This window comes from Garra rufa, chromosome 5, assembly GCF_049309525.1.
Source record: "Garra rufa chromosome 5, GarRuf1.0, whole genome shotgun sequence".
Lineage (NCBI taxonomy): Eukaryota > Metazoa > Chordata > Actinopteri > Cypriniformes > Cyprinidae > Garra > Garra rufa.
In genome coordinates this window covers 56,557,821-56,584,621 of record NC_133365.1, presented here as the reverse complement: position 1 = coordinate 56,584,621, position 26,801 = coordinate 56,557,821, and the positions used below count along the sequence as shown (strand labels likewise).

General features: G+C 32.4%; 1 protein-coding gene across 1 annotated transcript in view; it reads left to right on the top strand.

Annotated features, from left to right (window-relative positions):
- The window catches only part of dcc (DCC netrin 1 receptor), a 185,484-nt gene that overhangs the window by 81,841 nt on the left and 76,842 nt on the right, over nt 1-26,801 (top strand). Inside the window, exons 9-13 of the mRNA XM_073840175.1 lie at nt 8,904-9,060; nt 11,156-11,310; nt 12,845-12,993; nt 19,541-19,679; nt 24,781-24,830. Of these exons, the coding sequence (XP_073696276.1) occupies nt 8,904-9,060; nt 11,156-11,310; nt 12,845-12,993; nt 19,541-19,679; nt 24,781-24,830 (650 nt within the window). The remainder of the gene's footprint in view (nt 1-8,903; nt 9,061-11,155; nt 11,311-12,844; nt 12,994-19,540; nt 19,680-24,780; nt 24,831-26,801) is intronic.

The window sequence follows — 26,801 nt, the reverse complement described above, 5'->3', positions numbered from 1 at the left end:
TTACAAACATGTTTTGTGCTGTCATTATGGAGTATGAGATGTAGATTAATGTGGAAAAAAAACTAATTTAAAGCAGTTTAACATAATGCCGCAACAAAACAAAATGTGAAAAAAATGAAGGGGTATGAATACTTTTGCAAGAGACTGTAATGACACAGAAACAGCATTAACACTTTGAAGTGAGCATGACATTTTAAAAATGTGTGTGTGTGTGTGTGTGTTCTCAGATGAATGTGAACGTGACACATGTTAAACCCCTGAGACGACTGTGAGCGTCTGCATTGTGTGTATCGCTGTGTGTGGAGCGTCTCGATGGGATCCGGGTCGTGAAGGTCGTCTAGAAATGGATTCGGTTGACGCTGCGTTTGATGTTCAGTTTTCAGTTTGAAACGCAGGTCACGATGAGGTTTGATCAGCGAAGAGAGACTGTTCAGCTCACTGTGGATAAACAAACACATGCTTTATTGTTACATAAAGAAATCATAAACTGTTAATCAGTCATCATCTTGCTCTATAATATCTGTGTTTGCTTTAAGGAGAGACACTGCAGGCACAAACACTGTTTTTTCATGCATCTGTCAAGTTTGAGATTTTGGGCTTTTGGGTTTTTCATAGTGTTTTTTTTTTTTAGAATAATGAAGAGAAAACACCAAAAAACAACATTAAGTGTTTCTTTTATTGCACTTTATCTATTTGCGTCAATAGATTTCAATTACAATACATATTTTTAAAGACCAAGAGTTTTTTTTTCCTACACTGAGCCATAGTTCTCCACTTCAGCAGCACTTACACACACCACACTTTACATTTTTATTCCTGTCTATATGCTTGAAGGTTTTTACAGAGGGATTTGTTCAGATATAATTTGCTTGATTTTATACATTTTATTCCTCCAAAAAAAGTAAAAAAAAATAAATAAAATAATGTTTCCTGTCTGTTCTAATTTTTTTCTGAATTATTGTGACAAAATAAGATACCCAAAATGTCAAAAAATAAAAATAAAAAATTTTTTTTGAAACTGACGTCATCCAGTGTTTAGATTTTTGTACTAGAAATGTATGCAAATTAGCACATATTTCATTAAAAAATGATCATTTGCATTTTTAAACAACATTTTAGAAAACTTGTAATACAAAAAAGTGTGCAATTATCAATTTAATCAATCAACTTTATAAATAAGGTGTTTTTTTTTTACCCTTTTCACCTGCAGTGTCTCGTCTTAACGGCTGTTTTTAATAAATATTTCCAGCTCAGAGTCTGAATATTCAGAAACTATTAAATAGTGATGAGAAATGTACACTGCTGCTTAAAAGTTTGGGATCAGTAAGATTTTTAAGGGTTTCTTATGCTTATCAACACTGCATTTATTTGTTAAAAAATACAGAAAAAAACTGTAATATTGTGAAATATTATTTCAATTTAAAATAACAGCTTTTTATGTGAATATATTTTAAAATGTAATTTATTCCTGTGATGCAAAGCTGAATTTTCAGCATCATTACTCCAGTCTTCAGTGTCACATGATCCTTTAAAAATTATTCTAATATGCTGATTTATTATTATTGTTATATTGTTTTTTCCCAAGATTCTTTAACAAATAAAACGTTGAAAAGAACAGCGTTTTCTTAAAATATAAATATTTTGTAACAATATAAACTACCATCTAAAAGTTAGAGGTCAGTATTATTATTTTTTCTTTTTTTTTTAAGAAATTAATATTTTTATTCACCAAGGATGTGTTAAATTGATAAAAAGTGATAGCAAAGACTTATATTGTTGAATAAATGATGTTCTTTTTAACCTTTTATTCATGAAAATCCTAAAAAAAAAAAAAAACAGGTTCCAAAAAAAAAAAGATACTAATATAAATGAAAAAAAAAAATGTAAAAAAATCCAACATTGATAATTGATGACTGATAAAAAAAATCAGCTTTGCATCACAGGAATAAATGATATTTAAAAATATATTCATATAAAATACCATTATTTTAAACTGTAATAATAATTCACAATATTACATTTTTGTACACAATATCTGTATTTTTGATCAAGTAAATGCGGTCTTGATCAGAATATAAGAACTTTTTAAAATGTAAAACTTTCTTGCGTGCAGTGTATATAAAAAAGAGATTGGATCTGGAGGCTTTCATCTAATTTAAGATCAATCTAAATAATTGTTAAAATAATTATGCTTCATTATAACAAAAATAAGCAATTAACATGAGGTATAAGCAATTAAAAAAAATGAAAAACTGAATTATTTACCACCTCCATAGTAGATTAAGCACATTGTTGGATGTTAATGTAGAAATAACCACCAGCGATTCATCTAAACCTGCATTGATCTTTTGTATCTAAGTATATTTTATATTTTAAAAGCTGCTTATACTCTTACTATGATTATTTAATCTGTGCGCTCTTTATAATAATCTCTGTTTTATAGTTTTAATTAGTTGCAGGCTTTAAACTTAAAAGTGTTTGGTGATGAGATGGCAATTTGGAAGTTTCAATCTGAATTTGATCTTCTAAATAAATATCTATTAAAATAATAAATGTGCAACTGCATTAAGTTGCATTGATTAACATGTTCTATTAGCCATGCAAAATGAATATTTAAAAGACAATTACATTTACAAACAGTCTTTGAGCTTGAGCTGAGTTGTTCTCAAGTAGAACAATTTCTAAAGGTTCATGTGACACAGAAGACTGAAGTAACGATGCTGAAAATGCAGCTTTGATCACAGGAATAAATTACACTTTAACAGATATTCACATAAAGAACAGCTATTTTAAATTCTAATAATATTTAGGATTTTTGACTGCATTTTTTTGTCAAATAAGTACAAGTTTGGTGAACAGAACAGACTTTTTAAAAACCATTAAAACTAAACTGACCCCAGATATTTGAACGTTAGTGTAGCAGTGATAAACTTTTCCTGAGCACTGCGTTTGGTTCTGTAAATATACATACAAAGCATTTGAGATGAGGAAGTAGTAGATTAAATGCATTGTTGGATGTTAATGTAGAAATAACCACCAGCGATTCATCTAAACCTGCATTGATCTTTTGTATCTATGTATATTTGATATTTTACAAGCTGTTTTTAAATTGCTTATACTCTTACTATGATTATTTAATCTGTGCGCTCCTTATAATAATCTGTTTTAGGCCAGATTTAATTATTTGCAGTCTTTACACTTAAATTTTGTTCAGTGATGAGATGTCAATTGGGAAGTTTCAATCTGAAATTGATCTTCTAAATAAATATCTATTAAAATAATAAACGTGCGACTGCATTAAGTTGCATCGATTAACATGTTCTATTAGCCATGCAAAATGAATATTTAAAAGACAATTAGATTTACAAACAGTGAAGCTCAAGTAGTATGATTTCTAAAGGTTCATGTCACACTGAAGACTGCAGAAATGATGCTGAAAATGCAGCTTTGATCACAGAAATAAATTTCATTTTAACAGATATTCACATCGTGAACAGCTAGTTTAAATTGTAATAATATTTAGGAATTTTGACCACATTTTTTGATCAAATAAGTACAAGTTTGGTGAACAGAAGAGACTTTTTAAGAACCATTGAAACCGTACTGACCCCAGATATTTGAACATTAGTGTAGCTGTGATGATCTTTTCCTGAGCACTGTGTTTGATGCTGTAAATATACATACTATGCATTATTTTAAATAAGCAAAAGATGGACTTGATTAGAGACTAATGATCCGATGTGATTCACAGAGCTTCAGGTGCTTCAGTTTGATATTAACATCAGTTTCAAAGACTTTCTCTCGTCTGTCTTTAAGATTGAAGAACGAGCACCTTCTTAAATCTGCTTTCTGTGCCAGAGTGTTCTATTCAGCGTAATGATCCCACACCGGCCCACACTGTTACCATAGCAGTGAATGTCAAACTACAGACGTCCCGCACGCTTACAATATGCACTATTGTGTGTTTAAAAGCATGCTTGCTAGGGTTCAGGACATTTGACAGTCTGTACGGCAGTGCTGTATTTTGAAAGTTAAAAGAGTAGATCACTTCCAGAACAAAAAGTTGTCATGCATTTCTTTCTTCAGTCTTAAAGGAATTGTTTTTTGATGCAAACATTTTAGGATTTCTCTCCATATAGTGGACTCTTATAGTTATGGTGCCCGCGAGTTTGGACTTCCAAAATGTAGTTTAAATGCATCTTCAAAGGGTTCTAAACGATCCCAGAAGAAGGGTCTTATCTAGTAAAAAAATGTCCAATTTATATGCTTTTTTAACTTCAAATGCTTATCTTGGTCTTACTCTGCATGAACTCTGTTTTTGTCCTGTTCAAGACAGTTAGGGCATGTCTAAAAACTCCCATCTTATTTTCTCCTCCAACTTCAAAATCGTCCTACATCGCTGTTTTACCTTTTTTTTTTTTGCAAAGGGCCTTTGATCTTCTTTCCATGTTCACTTTGTAAACACTGGGTTGGTACTTCTGCAGCAACTTAGGGTGATTTTGAAACGATTTTTGAAGTTGAGGAAGAAAATGAGATGAGAGTTTTTAGACATACCCTAACTGTCTTGAACTGGAATACACAGAGTTCAGGCAGAGCTAGACAAGATGAGCATTTGAGGTTAAAAAGTATATTTATTAGTACATTTTATTAGAAAATAACTGATCGTTTCACTACATAAGACCCTTATTTCTCGGCTGGGATCATTTAGAGCCCATTAAAGCTGCATTTCAACTGCATTTTGGAAGTTCAAACTCAGAGGCACCATAGATATCCATAATATAGTTTAATTTCTTCAAAAAACATAATTTCTTTACGACTGAATAAAGAAAGACATGAACATCTTGGATGACAAGGGGTAACAAGTGAGTACATTTTCTGTACATTTTTGTTCTGGAAGTCAACTACTCCTTTAATACATTTATTCATAAAGGACGCATTCAACTAATCAGAAGTGGCAGTAAAGACATTTATAATGTTCCAAAAGATTTCTATTTTAGAATAAATGCTGCCCTTTTGAACTTTCTATTCATGAAAAATAAAATGTATCTCAGTTTTCACAAAAATATATAATAAAATGTTTCTTGATCAGCAAATGAGCATGTTAGAATGATTTCTGAGGTTTTGTGTTTGTTGTTTCTAAATGTGTCTCGCTCTCAGTCTCTTCATGAAGAGCAAATATTGAAACACTGGCTGAAACAGATAAGACATTCATTATTTTCATGTTATGCTTGTTAACAAATAGAAAGGTAATAATAAACAACCTGTAATATTGATTTATGCATGGTAATGAACAAATAAGTCTTTCATTTAAATAAAGCAAACCGTGAAGGGCAACACATCAGCGCTACATTAAAACGCTCAATTCCCTGTTCATTACAGCCAAATGATATTTGATCATTCAAACGTGCATTTAATGTACAGCGGTTATGAAAAGCACATTAGTTTAATTCCAGAACTAAAATTTACAGATAATGTACTCATCCCCTTGTCATCCAAGATGTTCATGTCTTTCGTTCTTCAGTCGTAAAGAAAACGTTTTTTGAGGAAAACATTTCAGGATTTCTCTCCATATAATGGACTTTAATGGTGCCCCGAGGTTGAACTTCCAAAATGTAGTTTAAATGCAGCTTCAAAGGACTCTAAACAATCCCAGCCGAGGAAGAAGAGTCTTATCTAGTGAAATAATCAGTTAATTAAAAAAAAATAAGACAATTTATATACGTTTTAACCTCAAATGCTCACCTCTCTGTGTATTCCGGTTCAAGACAGTTAGGGTATGTCTAAAAAACTTCGAACTTCAAAATCATCCTACATCGCTGCAGAAATACAGACCAAGAGTTTACAAAGTGAAAGGTACACTTTACAAAAAAAGGGTAGACTGTAAAAAAAAAAACACACACAATTTGTTGAGTCAACTTAAAATAATTTGTTACCCTGCTGTCTAACAATTTTAAGTTCAGTCAACTCAAATAAGTTTATTCAACTTAAATTAAGTTGTACTCAGTGACAACTTAGATATTCGAGTTGACTAAACTAAAAAAAAAAATTGTTTGTTAAACTTAACAGCTGTGTTTGTTACCCGGCTGCCTTAAAATTGTAAGACGAATCAACTCAAATATCTAAGTTGTCGCTTAGTAAAACTTAACATTTCAAGTTAACTTAACCTTTTTTTGAGTTGACTGAACTTAAAATTTCTTAAAAAATAAAATATGTATTTCTCTCCAAATAGTGGACTTCTATGGTGCCGTGAGTTTGAACTTCCAAAAAATGTAGTTTAAATGCAGCTTCAAAGGTCTCTAAACAATCCCAGCCAAGGTAGAAGGGTCTTATCTAGTGAAATAATCGGTTAATAAAAAATAAAAATAAGACAATTTATATACGTTTGGACCTCAAATGCTCACCTCTCTGTGTATTCCGGTTCAAGACAGTTAGGGTATGTCAAAAAAACTTTAAACTTCAAAATCATCCTACATCGCTGCAGAAATACAGACTAAGTGTTTACAAAGTGAAAGGTACACTTTACAAAAAAAGACAGTAAAAAAAACACACAATTTGTTGAGTCAACTTAAAATAATTTGTTACCTGCTGTCTAACAATTTTAAGTTCATTCAACTTAAATTAAGTTGTACTAAATGAGAACTTAGATATTCGAGTTGACTAAATAAATAAAAAATTGTTTGTTAAACTTAACAGCTGTGTTTGTTATCCGGCTGCCTTAAAATTGTAAGTCGAATCAACTCAAATATCTAAGTTGTCACTTAGTAAACCTTAACATTTCAAGTTGACTTAACCTTTTTTTTTTTTTTTGAGTTGACTGAACTTAAAATTTCTTAAAAAATAAAATATGAATTTCTCTCCAAATAGTGGACTTCTATGGTGCCCGTGAGTTTAAGCTTCCAAAAAATGTAGTTTGCAGCTTCAAAGGGCTCTAAGCATATAAATATTTATTTAAAAAAAATGACTGATCGTTTCACTAGATAAGATCCTTCTTTCCTCAGCTGGGGTCGTTTAGAGCCCTTTGAAGCTGCATTTAAACTGCATTTTGGAAGTTCAAACTCAGGGCACCATAGAAGTCCACTATATGGAGAGAAATCCTAAAATGTTTCCTCAAAAAACTATTCTTTTGATTGAAGATGACAAGGGGGTGAGTAAATATCTGTAAAATTTAGTTCTGAAAGTGAACTAATCCTTTAAGCTGAACAGAACGTCACTGAATGGTTCACGTCGTCTGTGAATGAACCACCGTTGATCTGTGACTGTACTGTAAACTGTGAAGCAGGTCAGTCGATGTTCTCAGAGTCACGTTTGTCTTTCACTGTGATGAAAATCCTCCCTGAAAGGCCTGATGTTCATATTCACCTCAAAGCACACAGTCTTCAGGGAACATTTGTCTGCTCAGCTGCACAGAATGACTAAAGCGGCGTCTGTACCGCGGAGACTAATGCGGCGCACGCTCGCAATGCCACGTGTTTCTCAGCGGCTATTGTGCGGCACGGTGATGAGTTCCAATGTTAATGCGCTCAGATGCCGCTCTGTATTGTCAGGAGAAGAACGTGCTCGCAAATGAGGTACTTACGCTGAAACGCAGCACTGATGCTTTGGACATTTTGACCACCTGTGAGCAGAAGAACAGAAACTAGGACTGGCCAATATGGCACAAATAAAATCTTGATTTATTTATTTTTTTTTAGAAATTGGACACATTCAAGATTTCCATTCCATTGATTGTTAACTTATAATGTAACTACAACATGATTCAAGTAACATTCTCTTTATTAACCAACTGGTTTAAGATAATTCTATTGCATGTTAAGCACACATGAAGCTCAGCATGCTGTAAACTTTAAACTAATTCACTTCTTAAATATCTTTGCAGAGATGCAGCATTAAAAATGAAGGCAAACAGAGACTGTCACCATCCTGTTAATTCATTATGGAGAATGAAATAATCCTGTTTTATTCACAAATCTGTAACATAATGTACATTGCTGTTTCATTTTTAAACAAATTCTTTTATTCATCAAGGGCACATTAAACTAATCAAATGTGACAGTAAAACATTTATAATGCTACAGTGCTTTTTTATTTCAAATAAATGCTGTTCTTTTGAATATTCTATTCTTTGTTTTTTGTTTGTTTTGAATATGCGGCCCCTAGTGGCGAAAACGTACATATTGTGCCTTGTAGGCGATAGTAATGTTGAATCTTGTTGTTCAGCAGCTTGTGTGAGTTTGGCTTCAGTCGAGTGTTTAATCTGAGCGTGTGAGGAACCATCGCTTCTGTTTATCACTACAACACCCATCATGTGTGTGTGTTAACAGTAATTCCCTGGCGAGAGACTGTGTGTGTTTAAGTGTGAATGTGTCGTGTGACATTGAGAGAATCTCATCAGAACTGTGAAATCACTATCGACACACACACACACACACAGAGACACACTGATACTCTAAAAACAGATTCACAGCTCCAGACTGAGATGAATGGGAGTCCAGACTGAGTCCAAATGATATCTCATCCCAGTCTGGATCTGACGCTATTGTATTTCTCATCTCGCCTGTGTGTAATCTCACCGAACGCTCGCTTCCATCTGCTCATCTGCGTGCGAGTATGTGTGTTTTACTGCTGCCTGATCTCTGATGCTGTGATCTTCCTTATCGCTTTCTTTTCTTTTCTTCCTGATGTCTTCTGTTTGTGTGTTTTCTTTCCTTATCTCTCATTCCATCGCTCACGCTCCTCTCGTTCTGTTGTGTTTGCCCCTCCCCCTCACATGCCCCGCCCCTCCCTCCTTCCTGTCCCTCCCTCCCCGGTCACAGAGGCCACGCCCACCGCCCCGCCCCCCCAGCCCTCTGCGCCCCCGTTGCCCCGCACTTCCTCTTTGACTTACTCCTCTCCTCCCCCACCAGTTACCCCGAGCTCAGGCGTCCTCCCTTCCGCTCCTCGTGACGTGGCCCCCGTCCTCGTGTCCAGCCGCTTCGTGCGCCTCGGCTGGCGCCCCCCGGAGGAGACGCGCGGGATCGTCCTGACGTATGGCGTCTTCTTCTCTGAGGAGGGAATCAACAGGTATGTATTTACCTGTGGATGAAATAATATCAACCAATTGTATCGTGACCTTACGTGCTTCAACCAATCACATACGAATCGGTCTAATTTTGAAATGCATCAAATGTGCAGAAGAAACATGTTTCACTACAGGGTCATTCCGTGTCAACTCAACCAGAGGTCCCCGGCTCAAATTTTTGATTTTGCTAACATTTTTTCTAAAGAAAGATAGACATATATAGTATTAAAGGCAAAAATATTAAATGTCATGGATGAATATTTACTGAGTAATCCACTATTTTGTAGAGGGAGGTCAAAATGGCAATTTTCACCTGCGATGGTAACGGGGAGGGGTAAAAATTACTTTAGAAAGATGGCAGCATCATGATCTCGTTTTTACACAGAGATTGGTAGCTCTATTAGTAAAATCTGTTGACTTTAGCAATCTTTGTTGCATTATGTGCCAATGGTGACCATTCAAAAATGGGGAAACAGCACTTTTCAAGTTTTTCTCCAAAGTTTGCATGCCTGTAACTCAAGACATATTAAAGATATATTAATGCCCTTTTAGATATTGGTTCTTAAGAAACATTTCTTTTGGCATATTTATTTTTAAGGCCCTGTGAGAATCAGTTCCAGAGATATTGGAATTTCAATATGGCTCCAGGGGAAAATCGTTAAACTGTGCACATTTTCAGTGGTCAAAAACCAAATGTGGTTCACTTTGCAAAAATATGATGCTTCTTTTTTTTTTTTTTTTTTTTAGAGGAATGCCTAAAGAAACTTAGAGATGTATCTTGTTTCCTTCTGTCAAGACAACTGCGTTGAACATACCGTAAATATTATTTTCCCAAAGTTTGCATGCCTATAACTCAAGAAGTATTAAAGATATCACAATATAATTTTATATCCTAGTTGTTAATAAACTTTTCTTTTGGAATCTTTTGGAATTCTCAAGACTCTACATCATTCAGTCCCAGAGATATGGGGATCTCAATAAGGCAACCTGTCCAGATTGTTGAATATTACCCATTTTCAGTGGTCGAAAAACAAATGTTAGTCAATTTGTATACAGCCGATACTTATTTTATTTACAGAACAATGTCTAAAGAAAAAAATAATGTTGAAATTAGAATTGTATCTTGTTTCACTCTATTAAAACAATTTTATAGAACATAGCTGTCGGAGTGCTAAAAGTCCACTGAAATGTGTGTGTGTGTGTGTGTGTGTGTGTGTTGGGACTGAATTTTATTAATTCATGAGTTATAGGCATGTAACCTTTGGGGAAAGAATATTTATGGCACTCAGACAGGTATGTTCAATACAGTTGCCTTGACAAAAAGAAACAAGATACATCTCTAAGTTTCTTCAGGCATTACTCTTTAAAAGAAAAGTAGCATCATATTTTTGCTAACTGACCCACATTTGGTTTTTGACCGCTGAAAATGTACAAAATGTAATGATTTTCCCCTGGAGCCGTATTGAAATTTCAATATCACCGGAACCGAATCTCATAGGGCCTTAAAAATAAATATGCCAAAAGGAAAGTTTCTTAAGACCCAATATCTAAAAGGGCATTAAGATATCTTTAAAACATCTTGAGTTACAGGCATGCAAACTTTGGAGAAAGTGCAGTTTCCCCATTTTCAAATGGTTACCATTGGCACATAATGCAACAAAGATTGCTTAAGTCAACAGATTTTACTAAAAGAGATACCAGCCTCTGTGTAAAAATGGCATTATGTTGCAGCCATCTTTCTAAAGTCATTTTTACACCCCTCTAATTTAGCTCTGAATCTCAGGTGAAAGTTGCTATTTTGACCCCCTCCACAAAATAGTGGATTACTCAGTAAATATTCATCCATGACATTTAATATTTTGGCTTTCAATGTTATACATGTCTATCTTTCTTTTACAAAAATATTAGCAAAATCAAAAATTCAAACAGTTTTGAAATTTAATTGATTTGTCACAGAATGACCCTATATATCTCAAACGAGGTAATGGTTGCTTTTTATTGTTCTTAATGCCTACAGTAGTTTAACATCTACAGTAGTTGTTATTTTAATATTTTTGAATATAGTATTAACAGTATCTGTATGTGTGTGTTTGTCAGGGAGCGCAGTGTTAATGTGACGGAGGCTGAGAGTCTGCAGCTGACGGTCAGTAATCTCCGTCCAGAGGCGACGTACTCCTTCAGGGTGGTGGCGTATAACGAACAGGGGCCCGGAGAAAGTTCAGAAGCCATACGACTGTCCACTCAACCCGAGCGTAAGTAAGAGTCGCCTCATCTCAGCACTCGACTCAAAATATGCACTAGAACGCTTAATATCTGGAGAAAGTTGAATGTATTTGGTGGTTGTGATGATGCAGCAGATCTCTGTAAATGTCAGCAGTGCTGTGCAGATGTTTGAAACATCCCATAATGCTTTAGTTTGCTTCTGAAGTCACACGGAGGAGCAGAGTGAGAGATTTCATTATATTATCTCACACACACACACCAGAGCTCTTTAACCTTTCTAATGGAGAGTGAGTGGCGAGATTGAGCCGTCTGACCTTTCCGTCCAGATTCAGGCTCTTCCTGAAAGACAAACACACTTCAGCTCGGAAATATGAATATCTGTCATGGAAATGTAGAGCTCATCTGCATACGGACCCTTCAGATGTGTTTCTATAGATCAGCACTGACACTCATCTCATGTGTTCCAGTATCAGATCCAGGGCTATTATCATTAACTGAAACCATTTTTAAAAAAATTTACTTACAATAAAAAATAAAAAAAAATAAAATAAAACATAAAAAGTAAGTTTCTTTTAGTTTAAGTTGAAGTACAAAAACTTTAGTCAATTTTAAAACTAAATACTAAAAATTAATAAAAACTATATAGACAAAAAAATAAATAATAAAACTTATATTATGTTAGCTATTTGCCAAGGCAACATTATCTTTTTTATTTATTTAAGTACTATATAGATAACTAACACTAACTAAACTAAAACGTAATAAAAAACAACATTAAAACAATATTTAAAAAAATTAGAAAACGCGCAACAAAATTACTAAAATTTTAACTGTAATTAAAATGAAAACTAGTTTGTGATGAATCACAAATAATCATTGCCCAGCCCTGATGAAAACATTAAAATCAGATTAAATATGACAATAACTTCAGTCAAGACAACATATTTTATCATTATTTTTTATTTACACTTTGTTTGTTGAAATACTAAAATGACTAAAACTAAATAAACTAAAAACTTAAACATGGTTTAGGCATATTTAAAGACACAGAAATTACTAAACCTTTAAATAAAAGTTCTTATTCATTTTTTGAATCAGCTTTTATTCTTAGATTTTCTGTTTTCATATTAATTTTTGTTAACTTTAATAATTTTGTTGTTGTTTATGTATATATAAATATAAATATATCATGTCTATTAAATGTCTATATCATTTTTTTTATTTACTTTTATTGATTTTAAGCACAAAAAAGGTCTTAGAAGTAACAGAACATAAACAATGTGTAACAACATTAGCAAAAACAAACAAAGCAGAAATTGCTTTGAAAAAAAAATTGCATTTAAAATATTAACAAAAACTATAATAGTATGTCAGTGATACTACTTTAAGACTAATTTGATATAGTAAGAAGTAAACTGACCTCAGCTTGAGCATACAGGTTATTATGGGATGTTTGGTGTGCGAGTTTTACTGAGTTTTAATATGAAACCACTGAAGACCACATCAGAGCAGAAATCACAATTAAAACTAATCTGTTCATTCCTTTTATTATTGTTGGTGTAGTTCTGGTTCCTGGTCCCGTGGAGAATCTCCAGGCAGAAGCAGCATCTCCGTCGTCCATCCAGGCTTCCTGGGATCCTCCGGCCCACGCCAATGGCCCCATCCAGAGCTACCGGCTGCTGTGGACCGAGACCTCCAGCGGAAAAGAGCAGGTGAGAGTCTGTCTGATTAGCAACCACACAGCAATTTAAACAATATTATGTGGATATTATGTGTTTAAAGGGGTCATCGGATGCCCATTTTCCACAAGTTCATATGATTCTTTAGGGTCTTAATGAAAAGTCTATAATATACTTTGGTTAAAAATTCTCAATAGTAGTGTAAAAAAAATAGCTTTTACCTTGTCAAAATCAGCTCTGCAAAATCTCAACTCATTTTAAGACATGGCCCCTTTAAATGCAAATGAGCTCTGCTAGCCACGCCCCTCTCTGGGATTATGTTTACTTTAGCCGCATTTAGCTGCATTTAGCCATGTTTATCAGCGAAACTTGCCAGCAAGCACATTATTAAGAAAGGCCATTTGCAAAGATGCATAAAAAAAACCCTTATACTCTCTTCTGCTGTGGGTGAAGCTGCATCACGAACGATTCGCACGAAGATAGACGCATATGTAGATCGGGATCGGCGCTTTCCATTTAAAAACTAAAGTAACGTTAATCCTCTGCGTCTTCGGCGGCTCAGATGTCGGGAGTAAATGTCGACTGCTATGTTCATTATTACATCCAACAACAGAACACCTCAATCGCTCAATTAGAGTCTTCCTCTGCACCTGAGTCTCACAATGGCGATCGTATTCAGACTGTTTCAGCTCGGTGAGGGCGGGGCTAAGGTACGACGCTCATGTCAATCAAATGGGTTTTGTCACACTGACAAGAAGCTGAGAATGAACTGATTTTAAAAAGGTGATATTACTTTGAAAGATTAAAAAAATACCACTGGGTGGATTTTTATCATTGTAGGGTGGTTGTGTACACAAACTGCCAACACACATTAATGTGCAAACAACATGGAAAAGTTGTAAAAATGAACTAAATCATGAAAAGTCGTTAAAATGTAACAAAATCATGAAAAGTTGTAAAATGTAACAACAAAATCATGAAAAGTTGTAAAAAATTAACTAAATCATGAAAAGTCGTAAAATTGAACAAAATCATGAAAAGTTGTAAAAATTAACTAAATCATGAAAAGTCGTAAAAATGAACAAAATCATGAAAAGTCGTAAAATTGAACAAAATCATGAAAAGTTGTAAAAATGAACTAAATCATGAAAAGTCGTTAAAATGTAACAAAATCATGAAAAGTTGTAAAATTGAACAAAATCATGAAAAGTTGTAAAATTGTACAAAATCATGAAAAGTTGTAAAAATGAACTAAATCATGAAAAGTCGTTAAAATGTAACAAAATCATGAAAAGTTGTAAAAATGAACAAAATCACGAAAAGTCGTAAAAATGTAACAAAATCATGAAAAGTTGTAAAAATGAACTAAATCATGAAAAGTCGTTAAAATGTAACAAAATCATGAAAAGTTGTAAAAATGAACTAAATCATGAAAAGTCGTTAAAATGTAACAAAATCATGAAAAGTTGTAAAAATGAACAAAATCACGAAAAGTCGTAAAAATGTAACAACAAAATCATGAAAAGTTGTAAAAAATTAACTAAATCATGAAAAGTCGTAAAATTGAACAAAATCATGAAAAGTTGTAAAAATGAACTAAATCATGAAAAGTCGTTAAAATGTAACAAAATCATGAAAAGTTGTAAAAATTAACTAAATCATGAAAAGTCGTAAAAATGTAACAAAATCATGAAAAGTTGTAAAATTGAACAAAATCATGAAAAGTTGTAAAATTGTACAAAATCATGAAAAGTTGTAAAAATGAACTAAATCATGAAAAGTCGTTAAAATGTAACAAAATCATGAAAAGTTGTAAAAATGAACAAAATCACGAAAAGTCGTAAAAATTTAACAAAATCATGAAAAGTTGTAAAAATGAACTAAATCATGAAAAGTCGTTAAAATGTAACAAAATCATGAAAAGTTGTAAAATTGAACAAAATCATGAAAAGTTGTAAAATTGTACAAAATCATGAAAAGTTGTAAAAATGAACTAAATCATGAAAAGTCGTTAAAATGTAACAAAATCATGAAAAGTTGTAAAATGTAACAACAAAATCATGAAAAGTTGTAAAAAATTAACTAAATCATGAAAAGTCGTAAAATTGAACAAAATCATGAAAAGTTGTAAAAATTAACTAAATCATGAAAAGTCGTTAAAATGTAACAAAATCATGAAAAGTTGTAAAATTGAACAAAATCATGAAAAGTTGTAAAATTGTACAAAATCATGAAAAGTTGTAAAAATGAACTAAATCATGAAAAGTCGTTAAAATGTAACAAAATCATGAAAAGTTGTAAAAATGAACTAAATCATGAAAAGTCGTTAAAATGTAACTAAACCATGAAAAGTCGTAAAAATGAACTAAATCACGAAAAGTCGTAAAAATGTAACAAAATCATGAAAAGTTGTAAAAATGAACTAAATCATGAAAAGTCGTTAAAATGTAACAAAATCATGAAAAGTTGTAAAAATGAACTAAATCATAAAAAGTCATTAAAATGTAACAAAATCATGAAAAGTTGTAAAAATTAACTAAATCATGAAAAGTCGTAAAAATGAACAAAATCATGAAAAGTCGTAAAATTGAACAAAATCATGAAAAGTTGTAAAAATGAACTAAATCATGAAAAGTCGTTAAAATGTAACAAAATCATGAAAAGTTGTAAAATTGAACAAAATCATGAAAAGTTGTAAAATTGTACAAAATCATGAAAAGTTGTAAAAATGAACTAAATCATGAAAAGTCGTTAAAATGTAACAAAATCATGAAAAGTTGTAAAAATGAACTAAATCACGAAAAGTCGTAAAAATGTAACAAAATCATGAAAAGTTGTAAAAATGAACTAAATCATGAAAAGTCGTTAAAATGTAACAAAATCATGAAAAGTTGTAAAAATGAACTAAATCATAAAAAGTCATTAAAATGTAACAAAATCATGAAAAGTTGTAAAAATTAACTAAATCATGAAAAGTCGTAAAAATGAACAAAATCATGAAAAGTCGTAAAATTGAACAAAATCATGAAAAGTTGTAAAAATGAACTAAATCATGAAAAGTCGTTAAAATGTAACAAAATCATGAAAAGTTGTAAAATTGAACAAAATCATGAAAAGTTGTAAAATTGTACAAAATCATGAAAAGTTGTAAAAATGAACTAAATCATGAAAAGTCGTTAAAATGTAACAAAATCATGAAAAGTTGTAAAAATGAACAAAATCACGAAAAGTCGTAAAAATGTAACAAAATCATGAAAAGTTGTAAAAATGAACTAAATCATGAAAAGTCGTTAAAATGTAACAAAATCATGAAAAGTTGTAAAAATGAACTAAATCATGAAAAGTCGTTAAAATGTAACAAAATCATGAAAAGTTGTAAAAATGAACAAAATCACGAAAAGTCGTAAAAATGTAACAACAAAATCATGAAAAGTTGTAAAAAATTAACTAAATCATGAAAAGTCGTAAAATTGAACAAAATCATGAAAAGTTGTAAAAATGAACTAAATCATGAAAAGTCGTTAAAATGTAACAAAATCATGAAAAGTTGTAAAAATTAACTAAATCATGAAAAGTCGTAAAAATGTAACAAAATCATGAAAAGTTGTAAAATTGAACAAAATCATGAAAAGTTGTAAAATTGTACAAAATCATGAAAAGTTGTAAAAATGAACTAAATCATGAAAAGTCGTTAAAATGTAACAAAATCATGAAAAGTTGTAAAAATGAACAAAATCACGAAAAGTCGTAAAAATTTAACAAAATCATGAAAAGTTGTAAAAATGAACTAAATCATGAAAAGTCGTTAAAATGTAACAAAATCATGAAAAGTTGTAAAATTGAACAAAATCATGAAAAGTTGTAAAATTGTACAAAATCATGAAAAGTTGTAAAAATGAACTAAATCATGAAAAGTCGTTAAAATGTAACAAAATCATGAAAAGTTGTAAAATGTAACAACAAAATCATGAAAAGTTGTAAAAAATTAACTAAATCATGAAAAGTCGTAAAATTGAACAAAATCATGAAAAGTTGTAAAAATTAACTAAATCATGAAAAGTCGTTAAAATGTAACAAAATCATGAAAAGTTGTAAAATTGAACAAAATCATGAAAAGTTGTAAAATTGTACAAAATCATGAAAAGTTGTAAAAATGAACTAAATCATGAAAAGTCGTTAAAATGTAACAAAATCATGAAAAGTTGTAAAAATGAACTAAATCATGAAAAGTCGTTAAAATGTAACTAAACCATGAAAAGTCGTAAAAATGAACAAAATCACGAAAAGTCGTAAAAATGTAACAAAATCATGAAAAGTTGTAAAAATGAACTAAATCATGAAAAGTCGTTAAAATGTAACAAAATCATGAAAAGTTGTAAAAATGAACTAAATCATAAAAAGTCATTAAAATGTAACAAAATCATGAAAAGTTGTAAAAATTAACTAAATCATGAAAAGTCGTTAAAATGTAACAAAATCATGAAAAGTTGTAAAATGTAACAAAATCATGAAAAGTCGTTAAAATGTAACAAAATCATGAAGTCGTTAAAATGTAACAATCATGAAAAGTTGTAAAAATGAACTAAATCATGAAAAGTCGTTAAAATTGAACAAAATCATGAAAAGTTGTAAAAATGAACTAAATCATGAAAAGTCGTAAAATTGAACAAAATCATGAAAAGTTGAAAAAATTTCTAAATCATGAAAAGTCGTAAAAATGAACTAAATCATGAAAAGTTGTAAAAATTAACTAAATCATGAAAAGTTGTAAAAATTAACTAAATCATGAAAAGTCGTTAAAATTGAACTTAAACACGAAAAGTCGTTAAAATGTAAACAAAATCATGAAAAGTTGTAAAAATGAACTAAATCATGAAAAGTCGTAAAATTGAACAAAATCATGAAAAGTTGTAAAAATGAACTAAATCATGAAAAGTCGTTAAAATTGAACTAAATCATGAAAAGTTGTAAAATTGAACAAAATCATGAAAAGTTGTAAAATTGTACAAAATCATGAAAAGTTGTAAAAATGAACTAAATCATGAAAAGTCGTTAAAATGTAACAAAATCATGAAAAGTTGTAAAAATGAACTAAATCATGAAAAGTCGTTAAAATGTAACTAAACCATGAAAAGTCGTAAAAATGAACAAAATCACGAAAAGTCGTAAAAATGTAACAAAATCATGAAAAGTTGTAAAAATGAACTAAATCATGAAAAGTCGTTAAAATGTAACAAAATCATGAAAAGTTGTAAAAATGAACTAAATCATAAAAAGTCATTAAAATGTAACAAAATCATGAAAAGTTGTAAAAATTAACTAAATCATGAAAAGTCGTTAAAATGTAACAAAATCATGAAAAGTTGTAAAATGTAACAAATCATGAAAAGTCGTTAAAATGTAACAAAATCATGAAGTCGTTAAAATGTAACAATCATGAAAAGTTGTAAAAATGAACTAAATCATGAAAAGTCGTTAAAATTGAACAAAATCATGAAAAGTTGTAAAAATGAACTAAATCATGAAAAGTCGTAAAATTGAACAAAATCATGAAAAGTTGAAAAAATTTCTAAATCATGAAAAGTCGTAAAAATGAACTAAATCATGAAAAGTTGTAAAAATTAACTAAATCATGAAAAGTTGTAAAAATTAACTAAATCATGAAAAGTCGTTAAAATTGAACTTAAACACGAAAAGTCGTTAAAATGTAAACAAAATCATGAAAAGTTGTAAAAATGAACTAAATCATGAAAAGTCGTAAAATTGAACAAAATCATGAAAAGTTGTAAAAATGAACTAAATCATGAAAAGTCGTTAAAATTGAACAAAATCATGAAAAGTTGTAAAAATGAACTAAATCATGAAAAGTCGTAAAATTGAACAAAATCATGAAAAGTTGAAAAAATTTCTAAATCATGAAAAGTCGTAAAAATGAACTAAATCATGAAAAGTTGTAAAAATTAACTAAATCATGAAAAGTTGTAAAAATTAACTAAATCATGAAAAGTCGTTAAAATTGAACTTAAACACGAAAAGTCGTTAAAATGTAAACAAAATCATGAAAAGTTGTAAAAATGAACTAAATCATGAAAAGTCGTAAAATTGAACAAAATCATGAAAAGTTGTAAAAATGAACTAAATCATGAAAAGTCGTTAAAATTGAACTAAATCATGAAAAGTCGTTAAACTGTAAACAAAATCATGAAAAGTTGTAAAATTGAACAAAATCATGAAAAGTTGTAAAATTGAATGTTTGATGTTGTGAATTAAACACTGAAAGCTGCTATATTAATCCAGCATTTTAATATTAAAAAACCCAATGCAAGTCTGAACAAAATCATGAAATTGTGAAATGTAACAAAATCGTGACAAGTTTTTTATTAGTGCCTTTATACAAATCTGACCTGTTTCATTCTTACATTAGAAAAGTATTTTACAATGTTATGATATATTGTTACAGAAGCTGGATTGGTAAAGCTGCTGATGTCTGTGTGCTTGTGATTGGTCGATAGTGTCTGTAAGGCGGGGCTTACTGAAGGCTCATTAGCATGTTGTTTTCTGACTGTGGTCTATTGGTCAGAACGTGGAGGTCGTGGGTCAGAGCTACAGGATGGAGGGACTGAAGAAGTTCACGGAGTATTCGTTACGAGTGCTGGCGGTCAATCGGCACGGACCCGGCCTCTCCGATAAAGACACGCTCATCACCACGCTCTCAGACGGTAAGACTAGTCAACTCTACCACCAACTATCCTTGAGAGAAAATTACAGTAAATTTATTGAAATCAGTAGAAGAAGAAAAAACTAGTTGTACAAAATGGTACTATAACATTGATATAGAATATATGACAATTCATTTACAACACCTTTATAAATTGATACACATTCTTTATTCATTTTGTAGATGCAGAGTTACAAAATCTTGCAGGTTTTTTCTTGTCTTTTACTTTAATTTTTCGATTTTAGTATTACATTTTTTATTAATATTGGGAAGTAGTTTGCATTTTTCTGTTTTCTGTTTTTGTTAATTTTAAACAGCTATATAGTTTTATAGTTTTCATTCATTTTAAATAAGTAGAACTGAAAAAAGTATAAAAACTATATAGCCATTAAAAAACTATTATAGTTTTCATTCATTTTATTTCAGTTCTAGTTATTTTAGTATCAAGTTAAATTAAATGAAAAAAAAAGCTGAAATCAAAGTTGAAAGATTTTTAGTTTCAATTAACATTTATTTTATTTAAAGTCATGAAAATGTATTTATGCTTTTAGTTTTAGTTAACTATAATAACCTTGATTTTAATGCCATTGATATGCTATGAAAGTTTGCATTAATATATTTTAAATATCAGGTTTTGTTTTTATATTTTCTATTTTTATTTTAAATTTTAGTTAAAGTTTTAGTGATTTTGTTGTTTTAGTTACCAAGATAACCAAGTTAGAGTTGAGTTAACGATATTTCAAGTAACAAAACTGTCTTTAAATGGAGTTTTATTTTTGTGTTAGTGTTAGTTAACTAAAATAACCCTGTACATTGGCCTCTTACTCTGACCAAAGTGACTAATGCATCTGGCATCATAATTATGTCTTCACAACTCCAGTTACATATTTCCCAGAAGGATTTGAGGGCATCCTTCAGCCTTGAAACACACATTCCAGTCTAAATCTGAATCTCTAACAAACCCATGATTCGTGACTGCGATCAGGTCACAGCGTTCAGAAGATATTTCCATAAGCCTTTCAGTTAATCACACACTAATGATGGCTTTGATTTGGCGGTAATATTCAGGCCGTCACATCTGAAGCGTCAATCAATTTCACGGCGTGTCACTCAACTCTGACAGTCTGACAGCAGACATTTCAAATACGTTTGATTTGCTTGCAGCTCCACTGCATCTCTATTCACCAACCAGCCGGGATCTTCCCTCTAAATTCAATTAGAGTCCCTGGAGAGAGAGAGACAGAGAGAGAACACACACACACACCTTCCTGATCAGAAAATGAATATATTTATTCATAGTCGCCATCTTGGCTCAATGTGTCACAATGTATTCTGGTATTGCTGCATCAGATTTGTCCGGGAGAAGGTGTACACTTAAATTTGAATGAAAATAAGATAATAAAATAAAATAAAGTTTAAAAAAAAAAAATGTGTAAAAAATTGTTAAATACAATAAAATAAAACCTGTTTAAAAAATAAAAAACGTCAAAAATAAATCTAAAATAAAAAAGGTAAAAAAAAAATATCAATCAAAAATTTGCAAAATTTGCACTCTCAGATTTCAAGATCTAGAGAGAGAGAGAAAACACACATACACACATGCCTTCCTGACATTTTCCTGAATTTTCATTTGGATGAAAATAAAATAAAATAAAGTTATTTAAAAAATAAAATGAAATGTGTAAAAAATAATCAGATATAATAAAATTAAACCTGTTTAAAAAAAATGTGTAAAAATTAATAAATAAAACAAGGTTTAAAAAAAAGGGTTAAAAAATAACAAAACAAAATGTTTAAAAAAGTTAAAAAAATAAAAAAATAAATAAAATAAAATAAAAAAGCTAAAAAAAATAAAAAAATAAAATAAAATGCGTGAAAAAACAAATACAATAAAATAAAACCTGTTTTAAAAAATAATATATGTTTAAAAATAACGAAATAAAAAAGGTAAATAAAATAAAATAAAACAGTTTTAAAAAATAAAACAAAATGCATAAAAAATAATCAAATACAATAAAATAAAACCTGTTTAAAATCGAATAAAATACGTTTAAAAATAATAAATTTAAAAAAGGTTAAAAAAAAAATAATGAAACAAAATGCTTAAAAATACTAATAAAATTATAAAATGAAATAAAATAAAAATATCTGTCTCTGCATCGTCTGAGTCTGCTGGAGTTGTATTTGATGTAGCTTGAGTTTTCTGATGTTAAAGCTGTACGCCGTCCGTTCGTTCGTCCCTCGCCGGTTCTATATAGCCTGAAGGCAAACTGTTATAGCAGCAGCTCAATGCCGCAGCAGCGTTTGAGTGTTAAAGCGGGTTATATTTCCCAGCAGCCCTTCTCATTAGCCGTCTAACATCAGGCTATTGATTTATGTGTTAACCTCCGGATTATGTTTGCAGTAATTCTCAAAGATTCAATCACCGGCTCTTATCAGCATCACCCAGCTTGAATTGTTTGAATGGAGGCTGTCGATGTCGTCCTGCAGATTCAGATGTGTCATGGGTCGCCGCTCAAATGGAGTGCAGAGATGTGGACATTTTATTGTATTATATTTAATAAATTATATCACTGTATATTTATTATAAAAGCCCAATTTAATATTTAAATGCATTTTGTGAATTTGTCTCTGTCCTGTAATGTTAGTGCAGCCCGCAGTGCTGAAATCAGCGCCGGTCGTTAAAAATCCCATCAGTGGAGCGCTGGTTTATAGCTGATGTAAAATGAGGAGGTGCGGCACGTGGCTCTTTAAGAGAGACAGCGAGACGAGCGCCAGCTTCTTAACATGCTGCTCAGACCTGCTGCATTCTCCCACTCGCTCTGATCCATTCCCATCATGCACTCCTCTGATTCTTTGTCTCATATTGGCGTGATTTTCTCCAGATGTCTGTGTGCGAGCAGCTTAACCCGCGCGTGCCTCGCTCTCATTGGCCGCAGTGTCTCTTTGCATTAGCTTCAGCGCGGCTCTAAGAGGCTGCGGGAATTTATTGCGTGTCAGCTTCCATTAGAGACGTGCGGCAGAATGATTCAAATGAGCCAATGCTGCTCCTTCCCCATTTCACTGCTTAATTAAAGGCCCTCGTGTCACGCTAATGAAATTGTGTGATGGCATTCTACAGACACACACACACACTCTCTCACACACACATGCACATGCATGCACACACACACATGCTCACACATATGGATGCACAAACATGCATACATGCACACACACATAGGCATACATACACATGCATGTGCACACACGCACACACATACATGCATATGCATACACACGCTTACACACGCATGCATGCACACACTCGCATGTACATGCTTACGCATGTACACACATCTCTGTATAGCTATATTTGTGAGGAAATACATTGACACAATGCATGTACGCACACACACACACACACACACACACACACACACAGTCAAACATACATGCATATGCATGCACACTCACGCATACATCCATGCACATACTCACACATACATGCATGCACACACTCACACATACATGAATATGCATACACAATGCATGCACACACAATGCATGCGCACACACACATACATGCATATGCCTGCACACGCACTGCATGCACACACAATGCATGCACACACTCACACATACACATACATGCATACACAAACACACACTCACAATGCAAGCACACTCACACAATACATGTGCACACTCACACATACATGCATACACACACACACAATGCATGCACATTCATACATACATACATGCATACACACACACACACACACACACACACACACAATGCATGCACACTCACAATGCATGCACACAATGCATGTGCACACTCACACGTACATGCATATGCATGCACACACACACACACACACACACACACACACACAATGCATGCACACACCCACAATGCATGCGCACATATATGCATACACAAACATGCATGCACACGCTCACACATAGGTGCATATATATACACACACACACACACACACAATGCATGCACACACCCACAATGTATGCGCATATATATGCATACACAAACATGCATGCACACACTCACACATACATGCATATATATATATATACACACACACACACACACACACACACACACACACACAATGCATGCACACTCACACATACATGCTTATGCACACACACACACACACACACACACACACACACAATGCATGCACACACTCACACATACACATACATGCATACACAAACACACACTCACAATGCATGCACACACACACAATGCATGTGCACACTCACACATACACATACATGCCTATACACATAGACAATGCATGCACATTCATACATACATGCATATACACACACACACACACACACACACACACACACACACACACACACACACACACATACACACACAATGCATGCACACATATATGCATACACAAACATGCATGCATACACTCACACATACATGCATATATACACACAGACACACACACACACACACAATGCATGCGCACACAAACTTTTGAACGCCAGTGTACATTGACACAATGCAATCTCTAGCTCCTTACCGTAAACCTACCCATCAGAACTAAGTGCCTCACTCAAACCCTTGCCCTAAACTTAACCTTTACCCAATTATAACCTGATCCCTAAAACCAAGTCTTGATCCTCAAACAGGCCTTTAAAGGGATCTCAGAAATTGAGGACTGGCCAAAATGTTGTCACTTTACCAAATTTTCCTCACTCCGATTGTCTAAAACTCAAATCAGCCCTCACAGGGATAGCTGTACAAATGCGTATGCATGCACACACTCTCACACACACAGTGTTTAGGTTAATCATGTCTCCAAACTATTAGTCCAAACACATGTAGCAAATCCTCAGATAACCTCCTGACCTGTAGAGCATCTCTGATACAGCCTGGTTATCTGTAGCCTCATTTACGGATTGATTGTGTTCCTCTGATGGAAGAACATCCATCTGCTGGTGTCCTGCTGAATAGAGATAGATTCACTAACTTAACTAAACCGGTTAACTTTCTCCAGGGCCATTAGGTGACCCGTGGGGCACATTAGCGTTCATCATGATGATTGCGGTGTGTGTTTGTGTCTCCGCAGTGCCCAGCGCTCCACCGCAGAACATCTCACTGGAGGTCGTCTACTCGCGGGTGAGTTCTGATTCAACGCCGTTCCTTTGCTATTAATTATGCTGCAAAACACAAGAGGTGAATGTCATCCGACACGGACACAAATGAGTCTGAAGTGTGGTGTAGGTGAAGTGTAAAGCTCTGTGTGGTTGGGTTGTGTTATAAAGAGAGTTCAGCAGGGGTTCATTCATTATTCATTCACTTTATAAGCGAGTGTGTGTATTTATATCAGTCAAGCTCTTAAAAACCAACACTAGCAGTCAAACACACATTATTTCCACTCATGAGACTATTCTGCTGCTCGTGCAGCTTTGATGAGGATCTACAGGTGATGAGAGATACAGTCTGAACTGCATCAGGCTCAGATGTCATGCATTCATCCACACAATCAGCCAATGATGTAAAACACACAATGAAGACGAGAGGTCCGAAACACTGATTTGATTTCAGGACTGATGTTATTTCTGTGTGGTTCAGCGCACACTCGAGTGACAGGATATTACACGCATGATCAAATCATCATGAGGAGCATGCACTGTATTTCACATTCTTTATTATATTATATTATATGTGACCCTGGACCACAAAACCAGTCTTAAGTAGCACAGGTATATTTTGTAGCAATAGCCAAAAATACATTGATATAAATTGATATATATATATTTATTTATATAATAGTATTTATTTATATAATAGTATTTATTAATTTTTCAAATCAGCTTAATAGTCATTTTTTGTGGTTTTTTTGTGTGTGAATCATATATACATACATTTGTTTAATTCAATTTGATTCAATTCTATTCAATTTAATTACATTTTAGCTTTATGTATAAATCTCAGTTTCCAAAACAAAATTACCCTTATGACTGATTTTGTGGTCCAGGATTTTATTATATTATATAATTACATCAGTATATATTTTATTTATTAATTTATTAATATTTTAAATGAGCTTAATAGTATTTGTTTTTGCAATTTTTGTCATTTTTGTTGTTGTTTTTTACTATAAATTTGTTTATTTATATTTTATTAATTGAATTTAATTACTACTTCTGCCCAAACATATTTTTGTCAGCCAGTTGCCAATGCAGCATTTCTCATTATTTAAATGTGTGTGTGTGTGTGTGTGTGTGTGTGTGTGTGTGTGTGTGTGTGTGTGTGTGTGTGTGTGTGTGTGTGTGTGTGTGTGTGTGTGTGTGTGTATATATATTATTTTATTTTATTTTAATTTTTTTACATAGCTATTATTTTCATATTCTCAGTTTTTTTTTACATTCACTTATTTAATCCTCTTCATCCCATGTGAGACATAATTTTAAAATTTAGTTTGTTTTATTTATTTAGTTATTAGCTTTTTGGTTTTTATTATTTTATTTTTTTAAACTCTGTTATTATTTAACATTTTTTTTAAATTAGTAATTTTACTTTTTCTTTTTTTTTTCTTACTTTTTACGTATTGTGTTAATTTAGTTGCCAAAGCTACATTTCAATTTTTCAATTTTTTATCTAACATTTATATTTAATATCATTCCGTTTCATTTCATTTAATGAAGAGGATTGTTAATAGCTGTTGAAACAATCATCACTGAATAAAGCACTATAGAGATAAATGTGAATTCTGGTTAACAGTGTGTACTCCGGTGCAGTGCTGCTCTTCTCTGGATTGTGTGTGTGTGTGTGTGTGTGTGTGTGTGTGTGTGTGTGTGTGTGTGTGTGTGTATGTGTGTGTGTGTGTGTGTGTGTGTGTGTGTGTGTGTCGTCACGCTGTAATGAGCTGCTTTGTCTGAGCGGCCCGATAACGGATTGTTTATGACAGGAAATTGGGTTTCATTGTGTGCCGCTGTGCTTCTGCCCGTCCAAAGAGCGACAAAAGAGCCCAGAATGCATTGTGTCCGTCTGACGCTCTGCAGAATGATGATTGTGACATTAGATTGGGCAGCGGCCCGTCTCTATCACACATCAGCTCGACTCACGGCCGTTAAATCATCAACA